Source organism: Phaseolus vulgaris, chromosome 7 (assembly GCF_000499845.2).
Source record: "Phaseolus vulgaris cultivar G19833 chromosome 7, P. vulgaris v2.0, whole genome shotgun sequence".
Classification (NCBI taxonomy): domain Eukaryota; kingdom Viridiplantae; phylum Streptophyta; class Magnoliopsida; order Fabales; family Fabaceae; genus Phaseolus; species Phaseolus vulgaris.
The window spans coordinates 36,818,704-36,842,714 of NC_023753.2; the positions used below are offsets into that span (position 1 = coordinate 36,818,704).

General features: G+C 34.8%; 2 protein-coding genes across 4 annotated transcripts; one reads left to right on the forward strand and one right to left on the reverse strand.

Annotated features, from left to right (window-relative positions):
- Nucleotides 1-1,108: 1,108 nt before the first annotated feature.
- On the forward strand, nt 1,109-5,577 carry LOC137830490 (F-box protein At2g32560-like). 2 transcript variants are annotated; one of them, XM_068637874.1, is made up of 7 exons: nt 1,109-1,655; nt 1,805-1,866; nt 2,038-2,210; nt 2,799-2,867; nt 3,743-3,918; nt 4,528-4,596; nt 5,351-5,577. In XM_068637874.1, exons 1-6 carry the CDS (start codon nt 1,212-1,214, stop codon nt 4,570-4,572), a joined length of 969 nt encoding a protein of 322 aa, XP_068493975.1. In that variant the 5' UTR covers nt 1,109-1,211; the 3' UTR covers nt 4,573-4,596; nt 5,351-5,577. The 2 variants fall into 2 exon arrangements, with proteins under 2 accessions (XP_068493975.1, XP_068493974.1); XM_068637873.1 differs by having other exon boundaries at nt 5,372-5,568.
- A 419-nt stretch (nt 5,578-5,996) lies between these two features.
- LOC137830488 (pyruvate kinase 1, cytosolic-like) lies at nt 5,997-22,883 on the reverse strand. Of its 2 annotated transcripts, none has more exons than XM_068637871.1 (16): nt 22,624-22,883; nt 21,889-21,985; nt 21,577-21,674; nt 20,979-21,134; nt 19,169-19,246; nt 17,478-17,609; nt 17,011-17,091; nt 15,744-15,815; nt 15,540-15,629; nt 15,131-15,275; nt 14,657-14,745; nt 14,445-14,540; nt 14,231-14,298; nt 13,957-14,056; nt 6,891-6,950; nt 5,997-6,382 (listed from the first exon to the last, which is right to left on the reverse strand). In XM_068637871.1, the coding sequence occupies exons 1-16, from the start codon at nt 22,690-22,692 to the stop codon at nt 6,230-6,232; spliced, it is 1,584 nt and encodes a 527-aa protein (XP_068493972.1). In that variant the 5' UTR covers nt 22,693-22,883; the 3' UTR covers nt 5,997-6,229. The 2 variants fall into 2 exon arrangements, with proteins under 2 accessions (XP_068493972.1, XP_068493973.1); XM_068637872.1 differs by having other exon boundaries at nt 21,564-21,674; nt 22,624-22,844.
- Nucleotides 22,884-24,011: the final 1,128 nt, after the last annotated feature.

Below are 24,011 nucleotides of genomic sequence, written 5' to 3' on the forward strand. Positions count from 1 at the left end.
ACACATAACAGCAACAGGTGCTGGTTACTGTACACTGTTTCAATTCATTTCATCATTTTCAACCTTTGTGTGGATCATATAAAACTATAACACATCATTTACACCCCTTTTTACTCCAATAAAACATGGTTAAACTGAATTAAATTAGCACCATATACATCTACTGAATTATGCAGTAAAAGTGTTTAATTTCGTGACATTGGTTATATACATAGCCTTAAATTTATCTGAAAATAAAAATTGAAATGCTTGCTGATTGCTCTTGAGGGTTTAAATAGTTTATGGCTGCTAATAATTATTTTCATGATGATTTCAAACTGACTATGACAAAAGGTGAAGTTTGGCGATTCTCACCAAAACCATGTTTATGCACTCCAAAATCATGCTATATTTGTAATTTTCCTTCCAACTTCTCTAATTCTCTGCTTCAGACAAGTTTCTCCATAAATACTTTAGAATAAAAATGAAATAAACTTAGTTGTGTATAATCCCAACAAAACCCATCTTATGATAAAAGATTTATCTCCATGATTTCAGTTCCCATGGAGAGAGTTAAGTGACTTGAAGAAACAGAATTCGAAATGTTGCATGATTAAGTGCAGTACTATAATTCAAAGCAATAGCCTTTATACCGGATTTGACCTAGTTTATTTTTCAAAAATTGACCTGCTCTAACTTAGCTAAAACCCTCTTAAATGTTGAAATTGACTTACACGCCATCATTCTCTAACCTACTCGGGATATATCTGTTTAATGTGGAAAAAAAATCCCAGAAACTTTAAATTGTTTGATATATACATAACATTGCATTTTTTTTATTCTTAACTGTCTTCTACCAATCTTCTTTAATATACCAACCTTTCATTTTCACCATACCATTCTATTCAACATTTCTTTTCCTCAATAAATAAAAACTGCACTCATTTCAAACTTTAACCAACCAAACCAGCACAATTGAATTATTTAGACTTTTACACTCATAAACAAGACCTTGAACTTATGGTGTGTTTTAGATTGTCTCACTCATTAATGAGGCATGACCAGCATAGTATGCATAATGATATATATAACCATATCTTTGGCAATAAACTCAATATTTTGCTTTATGTAATAATCAAAGTAGGTCCTTTTTGCTACCTTCAATAGGGTGGATTGTTTCATCTTCTCTTTATATCATAGAAAACATTATTAGCCTAATTATAATCTCAAACATGGAGAAGAATAGTAAACTAGATCCTCCTATCTCCCTACTGGATTTGCCTAAATCCACCTTGGATTTCATTCTCAAGTACCTTTCTCCAATAGACCTTTGCACAATGTCAATGGTGTGTGTTTTCTTGAAGGGTAAATGCCAAAGTGATAACTTATGGGAAAATCACATAAAAGAGAAATGGGGTAGAGTGATTGGTGATGTGGTTTACAAGGAGTGGGAGTGGCACATAGGAATGGCCAAAGATGGAGTTTTTTTGAAGAATGAACAGAATAATCAAAGTGGGTCAATGGGTTCTTTTAGTGGTGTTTGGCCTAACCTATATCTTGGTTCATACTTGGAAGATTGCAAGGTTCTGAATGGTCAACAATCAAACAACTTCATGATGTCTTTGTATTTCTCTCTGGAGAGTGGTAGCTTTTGGTTTCCTGCCCAGGTCTACAAGGTAAAACCTAATTAACTAGATTATATATTTCATGAGGTCTAAACTTTTTAATCATTTTTTATATTATATTATATATTATATTATATATTATATTATATATATATGTGTGTGTGTGTGTTGTGTATTAATCAATATTATGTCTTTTCCAGGGATTGGTGATTCACGATGCATTGGTTAACTATGACTCACAATCTAATACCTTTCAAGCAAGGTATATGCAAAATGATCTCTTTGAAATATACATGCATGTACTGAAATCAAAATGAATGATTTAGCTTATATCTAAGTGCAATAATATTTGTCTTGTCTTGTGATTTGGATGGTTTAGTTTGTTTAGCAAAAGAGTTTTGTTTTGTGAAAGATTATATTAATGTTATGTTAGGTATCAAAATGGAGGTTGGAGTTGCCTAGGGAGGAACATTGAGTGGGATATGGTGAGAGCTCCCTTAGTTGACACTCCTCCATATCTTGTGCATCTTTCTCATTTTTCAGACAATTTGAAACCAGATGATCATATTGAGATTCAATGGAGATCAAATACTGAATGTCCTTATGGTATCATTCTAAATTCTAACATTATTTCAAAAATATGAAGGTTGTTTCTTCTGCACCATATCATTTAAGACATGCATCTAGCATAAAATTTAAAATCAACATTACTCTTTACTTCATGTTTGTTTACAGATTTAAAAATACAAAAGTGATTGTTATATACTCTAGATTTAGATATCCGAAAGGTAATTTTTGTGTTTTATTTAAATTTTCTGATGATCATATCCGAAAGTGAGTTATGAGTTCTGAATTTCTATGTCCGGAATGGTGTGTTGTAAATGATGTTGATGATCGAGATCCAAAACTCATTTATGTTTGCTTACGGATCTTTTATATGACATCTAGAAGATCATTTATGTTGTTCAGGTAAGTTTCTGAATGACAAAATCTGAAAGTGACATATTAGTTATGGACTTACATATCCTAAACTTTATGATTTGATTTATGAATATAAATATCCAAAAAAAAAATTTTAAATCATTAATAAAAAAAGGGACATTTCAAATGTAATAGAATAATTGATGTGGTGCTAGGAGAATCAGCCAAATATGAAATTCTATTGTTCACAAGTTGTTGTGAGATGTATTGCAGAATGGTGGTATGCTATTATTGGTCACTTGGACTCATGTAATCACAAATCTTGTCAGTGTCAGTACAATGGTAACAAAATTTCTCATTCCATCTACAAAAACATCTCATAATTTTTAAAGTTTTTAATAATTTTAAATTAAATATCGATTATTCATTTTAAAATAACAATTAAGATTTGATTTTAATTTTCTTATAAAGACTAATTAAATTAAAGTTTGTTTAATTTAGATTTAATTAAATTTTAAATATCTTATACATTTGAGCCTTTTTAATTTAAAAATAATTGTTCTATTAAACTTTTAAAATATATTTTATTTTAAAAAAATATTATATCATTATCAACAAGATGACATGATTGTTATTTTCATTTTTTTTTCATTTTTAACTAATCGATTAAGTTATATTTTGCTTCTTGAACCTGTAGATTAGAATGGAGAGGAATGAGTTTAATTAGTAAATTGGAAATGTGAGGACAAAAATAATAATTAAGTAATTTAATCAATGACAAAAAAGTACCTTAAAAGTGATTAGAAAGGAGAGGAGTGAATTGATTAGTAAACTGAAAATGTGAGGACAAAAATAATAATTAAGTCATTTAATTAGTGACAAAAATCAAATGGTAAAACACATAAATTTACAATAAAAATAAGAGTACAAAGCTAAATGAAATGTTAAGGTAAATTTCATAGTTGTTTTGATAAAATTTACTAACTTTTTTCATTTTCCTTAGTAAAAGTGAAAAAATGAAAATTATGGTTTGAAAACTCCAATACAATTCTTACATGATGAGTTTAAAATAAATAAATATAATAAAGAATAAATTTATAAAAAAAATATTAAAATAATAATATTGAAAGGTGTAATGTGATGGTATAAAAATGATGGATTGTGAATATGATTCTAAATTGAAAATGTTTTGATATCTTAATGTTGTTGTGTGGTAGATTCATTCATAGTGGAGTTCAGGCAATACCCTGAAGTATCAAACTTGAGACGAATAAAGTTTTTTAGAAAGACAAATAAAGAAGAAGATGATCCAACAGGGGGCTACTATGGAGGAATTATAAAGCTTGAAAATGAACATCAGATTCAAATATGGAAGAAGCTCTTTCAACTTCAGGTTCACATAAAAACTCAGATTCAATAATAATTCTTTTTAAACACTTCTAGAAAAATAGAATAAAACAAAACAGTGAAATAATTTTTTTAAAAGCTAAATTACTTTATTCATTAATTAAAAGTATAATTCTAGAGAAATTAAATTATATAACTTTACAAATTAATTTTACTTGATGGAGAAAATAATTTAATTTTTTATTTTATTTTCTAAAAGATGTTAAGGGGAAGTTAATCCAAATTTAAGTTTAACTCAACCTCATGATATTCTAATCTTTAGTCAATGTGAGATCTCCGTGAGGAAAGATGTGTTATGAGGTGTCCAACAAATTTTTTCTATGATAGATTTTAAATGACTCTGGTGATACTATATTAAAAGATAGATAGACTTTAAACCTAACTCAATCTCATAATATCTTAATCTTTAATTAATGTGAGATATATCATAATCTCTAGTCGTTGGACTTTCTTTGCTTAGATTATCAGGAAAAATCATAATCTGAGGGTAATTAGTGTGAAAACTTATAATTTTAATTTCAGAAATTATTGAAAAGAACTAAAAAAAAAAAGGTTAAACGATGAAGTGTTTAAACTGGTTTTCCTTTTTGAACAGATGACACCTGTCTTATATATGCCTCCAGTGGAAGAACAAGTCTAAATTCGATATTTGCCCCAAACTAAGGTAATTTATTTTTAAATTTATTAAAATTGATAAATTTTTTAAAAATTATAGAAATAGATAAATCGTATTTGAGAAATATTAGTCATATTTTAATTATATGATTTTAATTTATAACTTTTATTTTTAATAAAATTATGTATTCAATACACAATTTTGATTTTTAATATAATTTAATTTTATCTTTTTAGAAGTCGCTTTTTTGTCATTATTGTAGCTAGTGCTTCTTCAGTTTATTATAAGGATAATCAAAAAGAAAAAAGAAAAAAAAGTTTGGTTGAAGATAGAAGAGGTGGGAGACGAAACATCCAATAATGAGATATGCTGCTCACAAAATAAAAATAGTACATTAAGCGACTCCTAAAAATAATAAAATAAAATAAGTTTAAAAATATAATTCGTAGATTAAACCTACAATTTTATTAAAAATTAAAAAATTAAAATCTTATAATTAAAATACAACTTCTATTTTAAAGTAAAAGCTGTGTTTTAAAATCACCACTTCTTATTTTGATATCCTATTTTTGAAACAGACTTACTATTTTTATAATTATTTTAAAAAAATCATTTTAGTGAATTTTTTTCTTAAAAAATCGTTTAATGAAAAAACCGTCCCAATTTTCTAGATTTTGAAGAGAATATCAGGTAATATATATATATATATATATATATATATATATATATAATTTTTCATTTGGGCAACCTACAAAAAGTAAATTAAATTTTGCTCTCTTTGGTTTGGTTTATGATTCTGCAGAGATTCTCTTAAATTATGCAGAGAGCTTGTACCAATTGCAAAACACATGCTGCTGAAGCTCATTGTTGCTGAACAAACACTACTGCTGTAATATATATATATATATATATATATATATATATATATATATATAATCCAATGCTTTATCATGTCTTTGCAATGAATACTTAAATTTGAATTTCACCCTTAAATTTATCTGAAAATGAAAATTGGAATGATTGCTGATTGCTCTTGAGGGTTTAAATAGTTTATGGCTGCTAAAAATTATTTTCATGATGATTCAAACTATGACAAAAGGTGAAGTTTAGCGATTCTCACCAAAACCATGTTTATGCACTCCAAAATCATGCTATATTTGCAATTTTCCTTCCAACTTATCTACTTCTCTCCTTCAGACAAGTTTCTCCATAAATACTTTAGAAAAAAATGAAATAAACTTAGTTGTGTATAATCCCAACAAAACCCATCTTATGATAAAAGATTTAGCTCCATGATTTCAGTTCTCATGGAGAGAATTAAGTGACTTGAAGAAACAGAATCCGAAATGTTGCATGATTAAGTGCAGTAGTATAATTCAAAGCAATAGCCTTTGTGATTTGGGAAGTTTGACCAAAATAAATTGTTGGTGTTGGAAGTAGATAGATACTTCAGTGGAACAATTTATACCGGATTTGAATCCATTGGAAATTAACTGTGGTGTCATGTTATAATCAGTTGGCATGCTTGGAATGGATGATATCCATTCGCCAAGAGCATTTCTTCCAAAGTGAGATACACATTATTAATGGACCTTTCAAGTATTTTTTATTATAACAACATACAACAGAAAATGCTAAAACAAAGAAACCTTATAATGCAACCTTGAAAATGATTCATGTGCTAATCGTCAAGCTCAATAATCTTCACAACTGAGGAGTCACCAACTTTCTGGCAAACAACAACTCGATCATGTGGCTTTATGATACCAAAAGTCTTGCCATGGTCTAAAGCAACCTTCAAAATTGATTCACTTGTTCCACTTTTATTCTCGGCCTGTACCCAAAAGATATGCTTTCATGTTAACAAGTTAATGACCACAAATACACCTCGTCATTACCATATATAAACTAAACTTTTACAGTTTTGTAAAGGCTAACCCCAAAATAGATGGAATATTCAAATCTAAACACAATGTCACCCGAGATCACAATAGTCCTAGAAAATTGCTTCTGATGAGGGGAATCAAAAGACAGGACGTTGGAATTGTACCTAGTTTCAATCTGGAAATAAATTGAGATTTAAGGTATAAACGGTGGTAATTTGGAAATAGGTGATTAGATGTTGAGGCCTTGGAATACTTGCAGTCGGACTAGTATTTACTTGCTATTCTGAATTGGGAAAGTTAGGTTTTATATTATAGAATTTATTATTGATTTGCATTATATAAGGCACATTCTGTTTAAGGATTTTAAATATTAGACATTCCGAGGTTTTGAGATCTACATTGGTTCCCATTCCCCCGTGTACATCACTAAATTAATTCACGTCAAGTAATTCTTACTGGGTGGCGTGGATCAGCCAGCATAGGGAAAAGACCTCTCACAATAAGTGATTGTCTAGCCTGCAATAGAATCATTAAAAGAAAGAGCATGAACACATTAGTTTCAAACCAGAATGTTATCATACAAGTCAAGAAAAGAATGAAAACAATCAGTGTTCAGATCAAGATTAAAAAATCACAGAACAATAACATTTTTTCTCCATTTTCCCTGTCAAATCAAGTTTTTTACATTTGTAAAATGGCTACCTCTTTTCATGGAAATTGTACTGGTACGACCGGCCGAGTAGCCAACTCGGCCAACTCGCAGACCAAACCGCAACCCATGCAAGTCAAAGGTTGACCAGATTAGCGAGACTAATCCAAGGTTAAAGGTGACCTAACGCAACCCTAATCGCAAACCAACCCCTAATCTGGCCCAACAACAAGGGTTCATCAAGGTAATATAAATATCACGCATTCCAAGGACAAAAGTACGTCATTATCTACAGTACTCTGACAACCGAGTGCTTTATAGAAATAGCTTTTTAACAAAAGAAAATAACAATAATAGAAATAAATTATTCTAAGAATTAAAAAAAGAGGATAATAAAGTATAAATGAAAAAGGAAGAAGAATGGATAAGTATATGTAGATGAAAGAGTTACTGAAGGTCATACGGTGCAGAGGAATGCCGTAGGTGATAGGTAAGTTAATACAATAAATAAAGCTTCATCACAGAGAGAATTAAATTGGAAATCTGGATTTTCTAGTTTCTAATATCCATTTAAGTAAAATGGATATCTTATCTAGAAAATTGATAAAATGTGGATCAATATAAAAACTAAATTTAAACAAATGGATATTAAATGGATTGGATCAATGTAAAAATAGAGCAGTTTTGTTATAATTGGATTTTTTGCCCATCCCTACATGGTAGTCATCGAAACCCACACATGGATGAGCCAAATCATCCAATACCTAGAACACGGGACATGCCAGCCAGGGGAGGAGAAAAGCATCCGACGACAATGCGCCCGATACACCATGATCGGTCAGAACCTGTATCGAAGAGGATACTCGACACCGCTCCTAAAATACCTCACCAAGGAACAATCTCAATATGTATTGCAGGAGATTCACGATGGAGCGTGCGGCAGCCACTCTAGGGCCCGAACAATGGCAGCCAAAGTCATCCGAGCAGGATACTATTGGTCGACCGTCCACGGAGATTGCGCGGAGTATGTCAAGAAGTGCCAAAAATGTCAAGAATTCGGCCCCCTCTATCACCAGAAACCAAAAGAGCTACACAGCATGACATCACCCTGGCCATTCGCCATGTAGGGAATGGACATCATCATCCCATTCTCACCCGACAAGGGCCAAACGAAGCACCTGCTAGTCGTTGTGGACTACTTTACAAAGTGGATAGAGACCGAGCCCCTAGCCACCATATCCGCACGCAACGTCCAAAATTTCATACGGAAAAACATAGTATGCCGGTTCGGAGTACCGAACTCCATCGTATCTGATAATGGCCGACAATTCATTGATTAGGGCCTCCAAACCTTCTACGACGACCTCGGCATCAAGTCTGTCACAAGCTCCGTCGAACACCCACAAACGAACAGTCAGGCAGAAGCGACCAACAAAGTCCTGCTGAATGAACTAAAAAAGAGGCTCGGAACTGCAAAAGGAAGATGGACGGAGGAACTTCTCAAGGTCCTATGGGCATACCGATGCACTCCACAAACCACTACGCAAGAAACCCCATCCACCCTCACATACGGCACCGAGGCCATGATACTAGTGGAGGTGGGTGAACCGTCCATCAGATGGCAACTCTTTGATTTATCCCTCAACAAGGAAAGCCCAGCAGTTGGCCTCGACCTCCTCAACGAACTTCGCGACAAGAGCAAGATCCGGAAAGCAGCGTGCAAGCTCCGAGCGGCAAGAAGATACAACACGAAGGTTCGGTGATGGATATCCACTAGGAGAGGATTTTATTAATGAAGGAAGAGGATTTTCACCTACACATTTGAAGTTCTTCCTTCTAGTCTTCTCACAAATTAAAAAAAGTCAAAGAGAAGATCAAGCCTAAAGATAAAGAAGTCTACAAACTCTCAAATAATAGGCTTCATATTAAATATCTCTCTTTATAGTTTCTTTTAAATTGTAAATAATATAGAATAATGTTTAGAAAGGTGCTTAGAGGGAAACATGAGACACCTCTTTTGTAAAAGCATCTTTAGGCTTTAGTTTAGCAAATTCTAGAAGCTTGGGGAGTGAGCTTAGTAAGGGGGGTGTGATCTTAGGAGTTTTTTGGGTAGCTTAGGGAATAAGCTATGTAAATGATCAGCCCTTACTCCTATATAAGGAGGGCTTAGGTCCTTCACAATTCAGATTGGAATTTTATAGTAGAGAGACTATACTCAATTTGGGAGAGAATTTGTGAGTTTTGAGTCTTCCTCTTCTTTGCCTTATCTTGTGAGCTATGGTGAGCTTCAAGTGGTGGCATTCCATCACTTATCTTGGTTCAAGGTTCCAAGTGGCGTGAATGGCTTCTTCCAATCCTCAAAATCCAGCAAGCATCTTCATATAAGTGTCTTCTTTCCTTTCTTCAATTTTCCTTTCGGTAGTTTCATTTCCTAATGTGTTTCCTTCATTTTCTACCGTTTACATTCTGTTTTCCAGCTTTGTTCTTTGTTTCTTTTTCGGTTCAGTAGCTAGTTTCTTAATTCTGTCCAGTTTTAATTCTTGTTCTTCTTTCCTTTTGTTTTGATTCAATTTGACAATACATGGACTTCAATATGAGTCTTGGTTGGTGCTTAGTTTTGGTGAGTTCTTGAATTTAGAACATTGATCCAATTCTAAAGTAAAGTGCATTTCAAATCCAGCTCAAGTTGTTCCTAAGAATGTCAAGAATCATGTGTTCTTGTAGTTACATTCACATCATTCGGCCTAGAAGCTTCCACAAGGGCGACCTCGTCTGGAGAATGTGCAACAACACTAGGAAGTTGGACAGCAAGTTCTCATCGAACTCGAAAGGACCATTCTGAATCCGAGAAGTAGGAGAAGGGGGAGCTTACCACCTAGAACAACTATCAGGAAAAATTGTACCGAGGACGTGGAATGCCACACACCTACAATTTTATTTCAGCTAAACATGAATAAAATGTACGCACTCTTTCCTCACCCGGCAGCACCATCGGTCGGAGAGGTTTTAACGAGGCGTTTTGTACAAAATTGCGTAGACCGCGAACTACCTGCACGGCTCGGCCAGGATGTAGTCCTAACCGGTATACCCTCCCGACGCCCAAATATAGACGTTGGCATGAAGCCTCACACGGCGTACCCTTTCGATACCTAAACACGAGTGTGGGACCCCAACGTCCCACACACAGTTCGGCCGGGATGAAGCCTCACATAGCATACCCCCCCGACACCTTAAACGCACAATTCAACTCGTACAAATAAACACCCATCGAAATGACCGACCGATGTTACGTTCGTTAAAGTTAGTTCGTTGAAGATAGCTCATTAAAGTTCGTTCGTTAAATAACACTAACGCTGACTGGTGTTCAGTTCGTTAAAATTAGTTCGTTGAAGATAGTTCGTCAAAGTTCGTTTGTTAGGGACATCTCATTATTAAAACCCACGTCGACCGAGTCGAAACACGTGCAAAAAAATTTCAAACTAACCAGAACGAATTGCATTAAAAAGATCAAAGGTGAGGGCCACACCCCGGCTCCAGGGAACAAAACAAAAATTACACAAAGCTAACTCCCTAACGTTCAGAATCGCGGTGGAAGGATTGGCCTCCTGAATAGCCTGACCGTCACCTGCCGGGACCAAGCGGCCATCGACAACCTCCATCTCTTGGTCAAATTGAATTGAAGGTGGAGGCCCCCCATACAGCACCTCGACCTGACGGACGACCAGGTCAAAACTTTGGTTGATCAAAACCATGGTGTCTTCCATGGCTTTCAACACCTCGGCCTCTGCCACCTCTTTCCCCCTGCGCTCGGCAGCAGCTTCCTCCTCCAATAAAGCCGCTCGGCGACCAGCCATCTCTAGCACCTTGCGGAGCAGCGCGATCTCCGCCGCCTTATTGGGGTCGGCCTTCTCCACCTCGGTCAGCCCGGTCGCGCGAAGCTCCAACTCAACAACTTGCGAACACAACGTCTTTTCATAAGTTGAGTTCGCATCAACAACCTGTTGGAGGTTGTGCGACGCCTCCTGAAGATCATGCTTAAGGCGCGACATATCTTTCACACGCCGCCTTCGAGCATCGGCACCTCGGCGCGTCAGGACCAACCCACGGCATATCATCTCGACGCCGCTGTCGAGGATATCGTCCTCGGGGACCGACCCAACCAACCCCTCGAGACCGGAAGGCAGGTCGAAGCTCACCGCCCGGATAAAGGATCGGTCGTCCCCCAGCAGGGCCAGAGACGAACTCCCCGAAGCGGCCACAGGCATGGCAACGGTAGTCGAAATGGGGCGGTTGAACTCATCGATTGGTGGCGACCCGGCACGAGCCACCGTTCGGCTTGGAGGGGGTGTCGGCATTTGCCCCGCAGCCCTGACGGTGCGGGCAATGTTACTTCCCTCCCGGCCCCGCTTCTTGGAGCTCTTAGAAGGGCCCGCCCGAGTGCCTTCAACATTAGGGGCCTTAGCACCAGCGGCCCCCCTCTTCTCGTTCATCTTGTTCCTGAATGAGCTCAGCATACCAACCGCTAGCGGTATTTCTCTCTTGGCAATTTCTAAAACAAGGGAAAATCGATCAGATGAAGAAGAAAAACAAAAAATGACAAACGATAAAGACCACATACCCTCGAAGGCCACCGCGCGATCGGTCACCGTGTACAACGACATGAGCGGTCGAGAGGGGATCTTCTTGGGGAGACTATCGAACAAGGCAAAGATCACTCGCTCATGCTCACTCGGGTAGGCCGGTCATGGCCAATCCTTGATCTTTGTGGGTTTTCTCGTCCAAAACAAGGGGAACCGTGACTGGCCAACCTCATCGAAAAAGTAGCACGTACCTGCCGGCTCCACGTACACCTTAAAGAACTTCTCTTTGAAGTTCTTATAGGAGGCTGTGAAGGCCTTGAATAACATGCTACCAGCCCAACTAACTAAAGAATGTCATCCGACCAGCTCGGCCGGATGGGACGCATAGAAATGCAAAAAGCAAGAGGGAAGAGGACGCACCCCAAACGTCCAGCACACCACGCGAAAAGCTTGCATGGATGCCCACGAGTTGGGATGCAACTGGGTTGGGGCCACATTAAGTTTCCTAAGGACCCCGACCGTAAAAGCATCGAAGGGAAGGGACACATGGAGGTCCAAAAAAAGACAACTGTACATAAAAAAGAAGGGGGGTTCGGTAGATGATTGCTCCCTATACACACGATCCTCCAAAGAACAAGGATCGAAGGCCAACCGAGACTCTTCGACCGAGGCCTTTAAGACAGGAACCTCGTTCAAAAATTTGGCCACCGAGGCATCCGTATGAAAAAAGGACGCCACCTCGCACACCTTGGGGTCAACCCAGGCAAGCCCCACATGAGGACGCGACCGTTCACAAGAGGCTGACCTGTTCGACGCATTACCAACATCGTCACCCCTTACCCTCTCCGTCAGAGAAGCAACGTTCCCAACTGCCCCGACCAAAACAACCTTGTTAGAAGAAGAAAAAGAAGAAGAAGAAGAGGAACAAGAGGACGACGAACAAGGAGGTTCGGGAAGAGGAGACCGAGCGAACGTAGAAGAAGTCGGACGCGAATGAGTAGACATAACTAACCTTGAGACGAACGAGGAAGGTGACTAAGATCGCTCGGATTCGTTCGAGTGTCAGAGCTCAATCAATGATAACGCGTGAAAGGCAATTGTTCCCAGCCCCTACTTATAGCCCGAAGGCGCCTCGGAAACCCAAACGTCACGAGATCCCAGCCGTTGGATCTGCTTGATCCAACGACCCACATCGCTTGGCGCCCAAAAAAACCCCTCATAAATGCACATCACATCACTCGTTCAGACGCCCCTTACTATCACTTCACTCATCATTACACAAACCGCCCGAGCCCACTTTTCAGACGCTTCGGCTGTACCATCTCTCGAGCCTGGGAGGCAGCTGTACTGGTACAACTAGCCGAGTCAGCCAACTCGGCCAACTCGCAGACTAAACCGCAACCCAAGCGATAGGGCTGACCACGTCGCACACGTGGCTGACCGACACGTAGCACTGAAGTCAAAGGTTGACTGGATTAGCGAGACTAATCCAAGGTTAAGAGTGATCTAACACAACCCTAATCGCAAACCAACCCCCTAATCTGGCCCAACAACAAAGGCTCATCAAGGTAATATAAATATCACGCATTCCAAGGAGAAATGTACGTCATTATCTACAGTACTCTGACAACCGAGTGTCGATACCCCACTGACTCGAGCGTTGGAGTGCCTTCTACAGGTACCCCACCCGCTTGAGGAGTCAGATGACTAGGAAGAGCATCACGTCAGGGAGCATCAAGGGTGCAAAGCTGACCGAATACGACAGAAGGATCAATCGTTCTCCAGGTCCCTAAACCCGTTCGAGAACATAAATGAATACAAACAAGCAAAGTTTTGTATGTGCCACGGACTATCCACAAGGTTTCGAGGCACTGCTTTTGATTAGTGGATACATACACCAAATAAAGGTTCACCGTAGTGCTTCAAAGAGAAGTTAAAGAGTGCACAAAAGTCAAAGACAACTTACAACACACGAGAATTGATCACTTAAAAAATCATTATTCCACTGTACATAAAACTAAAGTTATCAATCGTACATGGAGCGTATACAATTGGGGAAAAAACCTATGAATAATTTTAGTCAGTAGTCTAATAGGAGCTAAGTCAATCAGGTGTTTTTATCAAGCTTCATTGCAGAAGAATATATACTAAGTACCAAGTTAAAAAGTATATCCAAGAGTGAGCCGACTCAAGGAACCGAATCATGCTAACTCTGACTTATAACAGAAGGCCAGCTTCAGGATTCATGTGAATACTCCATAAAACAACTTAGGTCCAGTTATCAGTTAAATACCTCAAAAGCTCCAGTGAAAGTCCATCGAAGTTGATTTGTCTTTAGTTGAGGAATAACAACAGATATCACAGGCATGGTTGGATGGTACTTGGCAATCAGCCTACAAATTTACCCAATAATAGATAACTCAAATGATTTGTTAACAAGACATCAAAAGTGCAACATAATTAATTATTAATAAACAAAGAAGTGCACTGACATTTGAATCGATAACCAACGCATGAGAAAATTCTTAAAATAATAAAAGGGCTGTTATGAAAAATTGAAATGAAACCTTGCAGCCCTTCCAGATGAAGTAAAGCAAATAATAACAGAAGCCTTAACCTTGATGGCTGCCCGAACCTGCAGGTTCACACAATGAAATTATTCCCAAATATGTATTTGACTAAGCAAAATTTATTTTTAAGCAAGTGAAGTAATGTAATGGCAGTGAGGGAAAAGAAATTAAAACAACCCTAAATAAATTTTAGTGAAAAAGACAAGAGTACCGCAGAGGAGGTTATTGATTCCAAATGAGTCATTGGCTCACCCACAAATTTGACAGCCTTCTTGAAATATATATCTTGATTATAAACTTTCTCTGCCTGCAAAGAGCATTGGTTAAGAGAATGCCTGCCAGAACCTTAAAAAGGTATCAGACTCTAAATGTGTTTGGGGACTAACTTAGTGTATAGTTAAAAAAATACATTCTAGTTCCCACCTCGGCACAAATTTTTCCAACAGTGGAAATAGTCTCCACAGGGTATAATCCACGCAAAGTCTCGGCCCCTAGAACAATGGCATCAGTTCCTACATCAAAATGGAAAAAACAAATTAAGATACAACCATTAATAAACACCATAAAAATGGAAGTATTAATAAAAACAGAAAATGCAGTGCATAGATAATTCATAAAATAGGTAAAAAAGAAAACATTTAGAGATGATAGAACCATGGATTAGCACCATAAATTTGAAGGATTATTAATAAAAAGCACAATATGATCTGTACAGGTTGTAGTGCTACCCTAATTAGGATTGCAACCTGTATAGTGATACAATAGCATTTTTTCCTTTTTTTATTTAAAAAAATAGGAGTATGCAGTGCAATCTATGCTATAGTCTATAAATCCATCAAAATAAAAACTTGACTCACGTTATAACAAAATGAACTATATCAAGAAAATAAAACAAACCATCTAAGACTGCATTGGCAACATCAGTTGCTTCAGCACGAGTAGGCCTTAGGTTGTCAGTCATAGTGTCCACAACACGTGTGACAACAGCCGGTTTTCCAGCCATGTTACACTTGTAAATAGCCGCCTTTTGGAATAAAAACACCTGCCAAATCCATATAGATATATGCAAGATTTGAGAAAATTATTATATTATGCAGGTCACAAGTTTTTATGAGTATAAAAGGGATGTGGTCCATTAGAGAGTTGTCAACAAGTTCAATACTATGCAGTTAGAAAATACTGCCATGAATAGCAGTATGCAGACACATGCTGAAAAAAAAAAATAATAATAATATCATAATAACTATTATCTACTTATAAATGAATCATAAACATTGGATTCTTCTGTCCACAATTAAAAGCAAACCTTCTCAGGTGGAAGATCTATCCCCAAATTTCCACGTGAGAGGATGATACCATCCGCTTCTCGCAATATCTCATCGAAATGAGTCAATCCCTATTACAATTTACAGACAAAAGATGCAGTCAAAATCAAAAAGCACACACACCAACAATCTTGAACTACCACTTTTATTTGTAATACGGTTCTAAAAGATTTGAAGTTTCTCACCTCTATATTTTCAATCTTTGCAAAGATCTGTGTTTGTTTGAGGTCACCTAATTTAGAGAGGAACTCACGGGCCTGCCAAATAACAAATAGTAAAATTTTATTACTGTGCATTAAGGAAAACTAAAATAAAGAAAATGACTTACTAAATCAACAATTCTGTACAAGTACAATATAACAAATTTAGAAGTTAAAAGTAAATTACAGCAGATAAATAAGTAAATCACTCTCCCTTCCTCTGTGCTTTGCATTTACTATACAGGCCCCTATTCTTATGAAAAGACAGCCAAAACAGTTGAGTACTTCTGGAAAAATAAAGTATAAGTCTCTCAACTTTAGAAAGAATAATATATTTCTTCTGTAATACAATAATGAGGTCACTACACTTATAAATACATGAGCATGCTGGTTATTTTAAGAATTACAGAATGCTAATTCTAAGGAAACAAATCCTGATAATTATGGGGTTTTTAAATACATAATCCAAGTATTAATGCCATGATACTACTATAATATAGAATAAAATTATAGGAAGATAAAATAAAAAGCTTCCTAAAATACATAATGAGTAGCACAATTTCGATAAAGTCCATAACTAAAATCCAAATTGTTGTTATGGCAACAAATTTGTTAAAAAATGGTTGGTGTTATACTTCAATGTGATGAATAATCAGTGAGTTTTTCTCTGTCGATGTTTTTGAATATGTTGAGATATATAGTGAAGAGGAAAATAATAATGTTTGTGGATCTATTACAACAGAGGAGAATGTATATATACATAAGTCTCAAATTCAAAGAAGATACAAAGAGATGGGACAAGGCCCATATATTTAGTTACATTTAATTGTATGTATGTATATATATAAAGATGAGTACAATTATGTTTTAAAATGTCTTAAGACGAGTACATAATTGTACTCATCTTTATATACTTCAGGTCTCAAATTCAAAGAAGATACAAAGGTAGAGCATATAAATAGTATATGCCTAGCTTGGAATATATAAACTGAATTCTAGGCCCTCTCAAGGACTTAGTGACAAAGTTGCCAGGCTGGTCATTGAGCTGATAAGAAAACATCATAAGCATCACTAGAATTTGTCAGATGCTAGACAACATTTTGGAGTGACTGATTTAGTTGCAACATTTTCCATTTATTCAAGCCTTGCAGATGTTTTCATGCAAGAGGGAAGTTTTTGTAGTAAATAATATATGAGGGAAAGCTAAAAATACATAATTAATAGGATGAAACCTATCAGCAATAACCCTTACATGGCGAACATCTTCGGCGTGCCTGGTGAATGATAATGAGAGGAAGTCTATATTGTTTTGAACACCCCAAGTGCTTATTACCTGAGTTAAAAAGGGAAATGACAACATTAGCTGAACTGTAAGAAACTAACAATAAATGTTGTAGCTTATATCATGAAAGTCTTGTGGTTGGTGCAGACAACATAGAATTGATTTTGAAACAAACTTTTTTTTAATTCCAAAGTGAAAATAATTGATTTAGGGTGCAGGACCAACAAATTTTTTTAAAAAATACCCATATTTACACTTCTAAGGTCATCTACTTTACCATCCAGACAAAATCAATGCTTTAAAACTCACTTGTACAATATAATTCCCTAACACATAATCTTTTTAGAATCAACTTTACAGACCAATTCTTTCAAAATCAATTCTACCAAAACCTAAAGAAAGTCAATCCTGATTCTTTTGGATTCTTTAATTGTTACCTCCTTATCCTTATTGGTTAGAGTGGGAAGATCAATACGAATTTGTGAGACATGTAAAGTATACAGCGACCCAGAAAGAGTAGCAGAATTTTTTATGACACAAGTGACATCATCACCATTCACTTCGCTGACCTGCATTACAGAAATAAAAACTAATTGAGTGATGTGATGATGAGTTAATAATGACAAGAGTATAAGCAGTATTTTACTTTCTGCACTCTATATCTTAAAACACTTGCTTAGAAAAACTAAGTGCAAATAAGCAGCAAGCATGTTGGTACTATTATCCAAGGTAAAACAGATCTTTTTCCCATTGTAAGGTCCTCTGATATCCAGTTGAAATGACAGGGTAGGGCATGTAGCTCCAGAGGATTGGAGCATATGGCTACAAACCAGAGTGTCAAAACCCTCCTCACCCAAAACCAGCCAAAAAGGGAAGAACTTTCCCCACTAGAGACAGGAAAATTATGATTGGGCTAGCAGACCATATGCCATTATTGTGGGTATTTTGTTGAAATGGAATAGCTTTACCTTACTCTTTTATGTTTATTACAGTCATGAATATGGATTAAGAGATTAAGAAAAAATAATGACAACAGATATTAAGAGGAAAAAGAGTGTCAAGAAATTTTCGTTTCATACCTTGTTTGATTATATTATCCCCCTTAATAGGATAAACTCATTTACAAGTATTAATGATAATTGATTCTCATTTACAACATTAATCACAAATTAATACTAAGTTCTAATCTCTACAGCTCAATTTAAGGATTCTAAATACATACAATTGATAGATATATTCTTATTCCTAAAACAAAGTAGGAAACAAACAAAAGCAGATTCCTTGTTAACAAGAAAGAGGGAATAGGAAATAGATGACAGTACCTGTTAGAATCTGCTAAACTATAGGAAAGAGAGAAACAATGAACTGAAACCATATGTTTCTGAAATAACACAAATGCTTTATTTATATTGAGAAAACGAAATCATATAATAGAGGAAATTTGATATCCTCTAGAAACAAAGATATGATACGAGAATAAATAAAAACACTCCTGATAATACATAATAATTGAGATATTCTTGATATTGAATTTGTTCCTTATTTCTATAATTATAATATAAAGTGTCAAAAGGAACATTAAACAAGAATGATAAATGTGACCAAGTAGTCCCCACCCTTTTCAACAAATACAATTTAAATACCACAATATTATACTCACAACAAATATATCTTAGATACAAAACCAATCAAGGCCCTTTTTCTACAACACTAATCAATTTTGGTCCTCATCATATTATTAATCTTAGTATATTAATGGGTTTGTACTAGTGGAACCAGTACATGACCTTATTATTAGTATAGTTATAGATAGGATAGGAGTATTAGTATATAGTAATACATCACATCTAGAAACAGGTTTTATTATTATAATAATAACATCTTTTTTAAAATCAAGATAAGAATGCCATTGCATCACTATACAAGTTACAATCCTAATTACAACCAGTATCAGTCATATACATTATTCCTGATATAATAAAAATAATAACATATCAACCTATTATCATGTTATTTAAAGTTTCCTTTCCTTATCTAAACCCTATAATTTCAAAATTATTAAAATAGTCAGCAAAAACTATTTGCTGAAGCATTGAAGAGAGAACTAATCCATCCAAGATTGCATTACCTCAAGCCACACTGAAGTTGTTTCACTTCCAGTAAACAGGTATTGACCAATAAAAATATTATCACCCTTCTTCACAGCCTGCAAAATTGTAGATTCCTCACGTTAAGCAAACACTAGACAGTACAGATAGTCATAGTACAGCATGCAAAATAAGAAGCTAAATTTGTAAAACCACAAACTGTTATTATATAAGAATTTTAAAGTAAAATAATCAAGATTAGAGCTACTGGAATTGTGATAATTCCTTAATAATACAAAATTATGATAAAATTATACCACACCGCATGTCTAAAGTAACACAAAATAAAATCATTAATTACAGACCTAGAGCCTATATCACTAAATTTCAAATCTACTTGCATACTCTCTGTTATTGGAATCTTTAGGAAAATATTAAACAGCCTGTCTTGGAATGAAGAAAGAGAAAACAGAAAGTGCAGCCATTTGTTCAGAAATTCCCTCCAGTTTTACGATCGATTTTCTCTCTTGCATATCTCAGAAGAATACTAGTTTCACAAAAACTTCCTTCCCTTCATATAGTCTTTTTAAATGAATATGCAAACTTCTGAGCACATCTTAGAAGTCCTGGCAAATTTTATAAATATAGCATTAATAAAGGAAACATCAGCCATTAAAACGCAGGCTTTGTCCCGTATTCAGTTTTCTTATTTGTTTTGCCAAAGTATCAATATCATGCTGCTGCCTCTTGATATCCATATGCCCCGCCTTTATTGCAATCTTTCAACAATTATAATTTAAAGCATATCTGAAAAATTTTCGTGGCCATTTTAAAGGACCTACATGTATCAACCATCAAGAAACTATGGCTTTATGTGACACCATGCATAAAGGTATATTACTGTATATTTTGGAGTAAAATTGTATAATATTTTTTTATAAGCAACAATTAAAAAGTAGCAGAATAAATGGGAAAGATTATAACTAACCTAGGAGCCTAAAACAAAAGGAGAAAAAAAACTCTACCTTAGAAATTGCTTGAAGAATAGACAAAATAAAGCTGCAGCCAGCAGGACTTATTCAAATGTTTGGTGAAAATTAATTTTAGGACAATAATCACTTTACTTTTTGAAAGTTCTCCTAGAAAACCAAAAAAATATGCAATGCTATCACCAAAATAACCTAAATCAAACAAACAATTAAGTGAAGGATCTAAAATCTGAGCTATTCGTCAAAATTATGTATTGTAATTAATTCCTACTAATCTGAAACCAGTATCCAAAATTCCTCCTTCAAACTGATTGGTATATGTCAATCATGCCTAGTTCAGATCTAAGGCTTAATTAGGCCTTGGAGCTAAAATGTCTGTTGTCTGGTAGCATGCCAGGGGGAGTGTTAGGAACAAAGTAGTTACAGAGAACAAGAATGGTATCAGAAAGAATGTATTATTCAGTATGTTCTGTCTGGTCAATGTGTATGGGAGATGGAAAAGAAGAAACAAAAACAACTCGTGGTATTCACACTCTCCCTAATTTCAGTCCTGTTCCTCTCTACCTCCCTTCTCCCCTGTAGCCACACACATGTGTGACTTGTGTGAAGCACTACAATTCAGTTAATTGGCTTGTGATCCAATGTGTCACACTCATATTCCTTGTAGTGCTTCCCACAAGTCACACAAAGACCAAGACACCACAAGTAAACAGCTGGATAAAAAATCAAATGAAGACAACATGCACTTGACTACTATTGCTATACACATGTATGCAAACCTCAAAAAGATATAGCCATTATTCAACATACATATAATACCCCTTCTCCCTTCAGAAACATTTGCTAAAACACCATTACTGACCTTTGAAAGCCCATTAAAATTTAAAGGCAAAAGATTTGAAGCAGCTTCTTTGTTCTGATCAGGAGTTAAGACAACCAATGTGTCAGCCTGAAGGGAAATTGGGTGCTCAGTTTTGTTGACAACTTGTAGTTCTGGACCCACAGTATCTAGCATAACCTGGAGTTAGACAAAAATGCATATTTATTTTAACATGCATTAACCTTCAGATAGTATTTTCACATTTTGAAAGCATATTGAAGCATAAACATAAGGAATTAATATCAGTTACTTTTTTTGATAAACCATAATTCATCGCTGTCATGCACAAGGAGTAAGGATTAATGTAATTTAGTTATTGAAATATGGGTGTTGCACATTTACAGTCCAATAAATATAGATTTTTTGTAAGAAATCCCCCTAAAATTAAGGGATTGGGATTAGGAGTCTATTTGGTGGATTTGCTCCAGATTTAGAGTCTTTATGTCTTGAGATTTATTTGCTTTTATTAGGATTCCATTTTTCATTTAAATATCAATGTATTGTTTCTTTAAGAGATCAAGAAAAGTAATTCCATAATTATTGCTTACTGCCTACACATTTTTTTACATGGTAAGTTTACCGCACAGAGTTTCTTGGTACTTTTGATAGCAGTCCTTAGATGTTCCAACGTCTCTTGGTGGTATACTGGATCACCCCATGAAAAATCAAATCTTGCCACTGACACATTGTAAGAAAAAAAAAAATAAGACAGTCATGACCAAATGAAAACTCAAGCTTGTCAACAATCACAGACAGTAGAAACGCAAGGGAAGCTGCAAACTATAAAGAAGCAACACTAATACTACTAGATTCTTACATGTAACGTAGTTATTGATTTTGAAAAAAAAGGCCTACTAATTCCAAACAATCAAAGGTTGCATTGGAAAACTACCAGACATTCCTGCCTCAAGACATTGAGAAATCACATCAACTGATCGTGACTTAGGGCCAAGTGTGCCAACAATCTTTGTCATAGCCGGAAAGAAACTCTGCAGAGGGCATTTCACCAACCACTTAGTCAAAATCCAAATTGTCAAGAAGCACAAATTCTCTAGAATAGGCTAACAATGTCTTTAGTTTCACACTTCAACACCAAATAATAAACAAAATCTGAAAAAACAACGATATAAACACAAGAGAAAAACTCTGAAAATGCTTTAAACTTCTTGATTTTGAGTAAAAGTCAGTGATCAATTAGAAGTTGACTATTGAACATTTTTCACAAAAACAGTTTTCAAAATAAAAAATAAAAAACTGAGATCTGAAACAAACAGTCCCTAAGAAAACCATTTTCAGTTCCCGAAAAAAACTAAAAACTAAAGGCACGCTTACTCACGCTTTCATTTGGCATTTTCTTTTTCCTACTTCACTTTCTAATTACAAAAAAGTCAAGTTCCTTCACGTTATCAAATATTTCAAAGATTAAACAGCAAGAATCTCGTTTCCGACTGCTAAATTAATATCCAGCAAACAAACAAACAAAGCATCAACAAATGCAAGATGGAAACAACAATCACACCGAAAGAAACGGTTATTATTTCGTCCTTTCCCATCACAGAGCTTGCAAATTGAAAATTCCACAAAATTAAGAAAATTGAAACCAGAGAGAGAGAGAGAAGATGCTGACAGGCTTGGATGGTTCGAGAATGGAAGCCATTCTGATAGGCTCCTCGAGGAGCAACGGAGTGGAGTGCATTTTGGTAGAGAGCGGTGAAGAAGAGCGAAGAGAATCTGTTAGAGTCTGTGAGAGTGAGTCACACAAAAAGCATGAAAATGATATGACTCACAAAACGAAAGACCATCCACGAAACTAACGCAAACTCATCGTGTCCGTACGAGCCCGGTTCCGTGTTTTTTAGCCACGTTGAAAACTAAAGAGTCAATTCCTCCGTATTACTCAAAGCGTCAAGAAATATTTTTTTTCTGAAATGTTTGATAAACTTTTTAAAGTATAAGAGAAAATAATTTTTTATCTTGTGTTTGGATTAAGAAAGGGATGTAAACATAATTTAAGGATAATTTAAGGAGATAATGGATTGAAATATGTTAAAATAAATTTATAAGAAAAGTTTACTTTAGATTTATGAGTGATGTGATGGTTGTGAGATAAAAATTAATTTTTTTTAAAAAGTTAAATATAAGTTTATAAATTTATTGTTATAATTAAAAATTTATAAATAATGAAATGAGACATTTTTTTAGTATACTTAAGTTAATTAAAATTTTGTCAATTATTTCTTGTACCATTAAATTAATATTTTTTGGAAAAATTACGAATTAGATAATATTGTCATAACATAAAAAAATTTCATAAAAATAATACACAAAATGTAATTAAAATATTATTTTCAAAAAAAATTGTGTTAGAATTGACTATCGGACAAAGATGCGGACTATGCCAATTTGTAAGAAAAAAAAACTTTTTTAGAAAATAATTGTATTTACATTAAAAATCAAAAGTTCAACTTTTCATATTTCTAAAATAAATAGGTGGAAAATTATGAATATATGTAAAAAATTTAAATTGTAAAAATCAAATAAATAATTTTAATATTCATAATTTTATAAAATATAATTATGACCATAATTTGTATTGAATTTAAATAATATTATTAATTATAAAATAATTTGTTATAATAATAACACACACAAAAAACACAAACAACAAAATTAAAACAAGTTCATGAATGTGAAAAACAACACAGATGAGTGACAGAATCAATTAAGAGATTGGAATAATTGATTATCCATTGATTTTCGGACACATAATTAATTATCTCAGTAGTTATTTTTTTGCACATAATCGATTATCAACTATTTTTATACACATAATTATCTTAGTAGTATTTTTCACACATTAAATTATCTTAGTAGTTTTTTTCACAAATAATTGATTATCAACTATTTTTATACACACAACCAATTATGTGACTAGTTATTTTTTTTTCACATAATCGATTATGTTTTATATTTAATGATGTAGTTGGTTATGTCTTCGTTTATGTGTTATGGAGG

What these genes read in the sequence shown, in the direction of transcription:
- LOC137830490 (XM_068637874.1), top strand. Translation starts at nt 1,212, where the DNA reads ATGGAGAAGAATAGTAAACTAGATCCTCCTATCTCCCTACTGGATTTG. An exon ending in TCTAATACCTTTCAAGCAAG is followed by an intron (nt 1,867 to 2,037) that starts GTATATGCAAAA and finishes ATGTTATGTTAG; the next exon opens with GTATCAAAATGGAGGTTGGA. An exon ending in TTGTCAGTGTCAGTACAATG is followed by an intron (nt 2,868 to 3,742) that starts GTAACAAAATTT and finishes GTTGTGTGGTAG; the next exon opens with ATTCATTCATAGTGGAGTTC.
- LOC137830488 (XM_068637871.1), bottom strand. Translation starts at nt 22,692, where the DNA reads ATGCACTCCACTCCGTTGCTCCTCGAGGAGCCTATCAGAATGGCTTCC. An exon ending in TCTTGAGGCAGGAATGTCTG is followed by an intron (nt 21,675 to 21,888) that starts GTAGTTTTCCAA and finishes ACAATGTGTCAG; the next exon opens with TGGCAAGATTTGATTTTTCA. An exon ending in TTGGAAAAATTTGTGCCGAG is followed by an intron (nt 14,541 to 14,656) that starts GTGGGAACTAGA and finishes TGCTCTTTGCAG; the next exon opens with GCAGAGAAAGTTTATAATCA.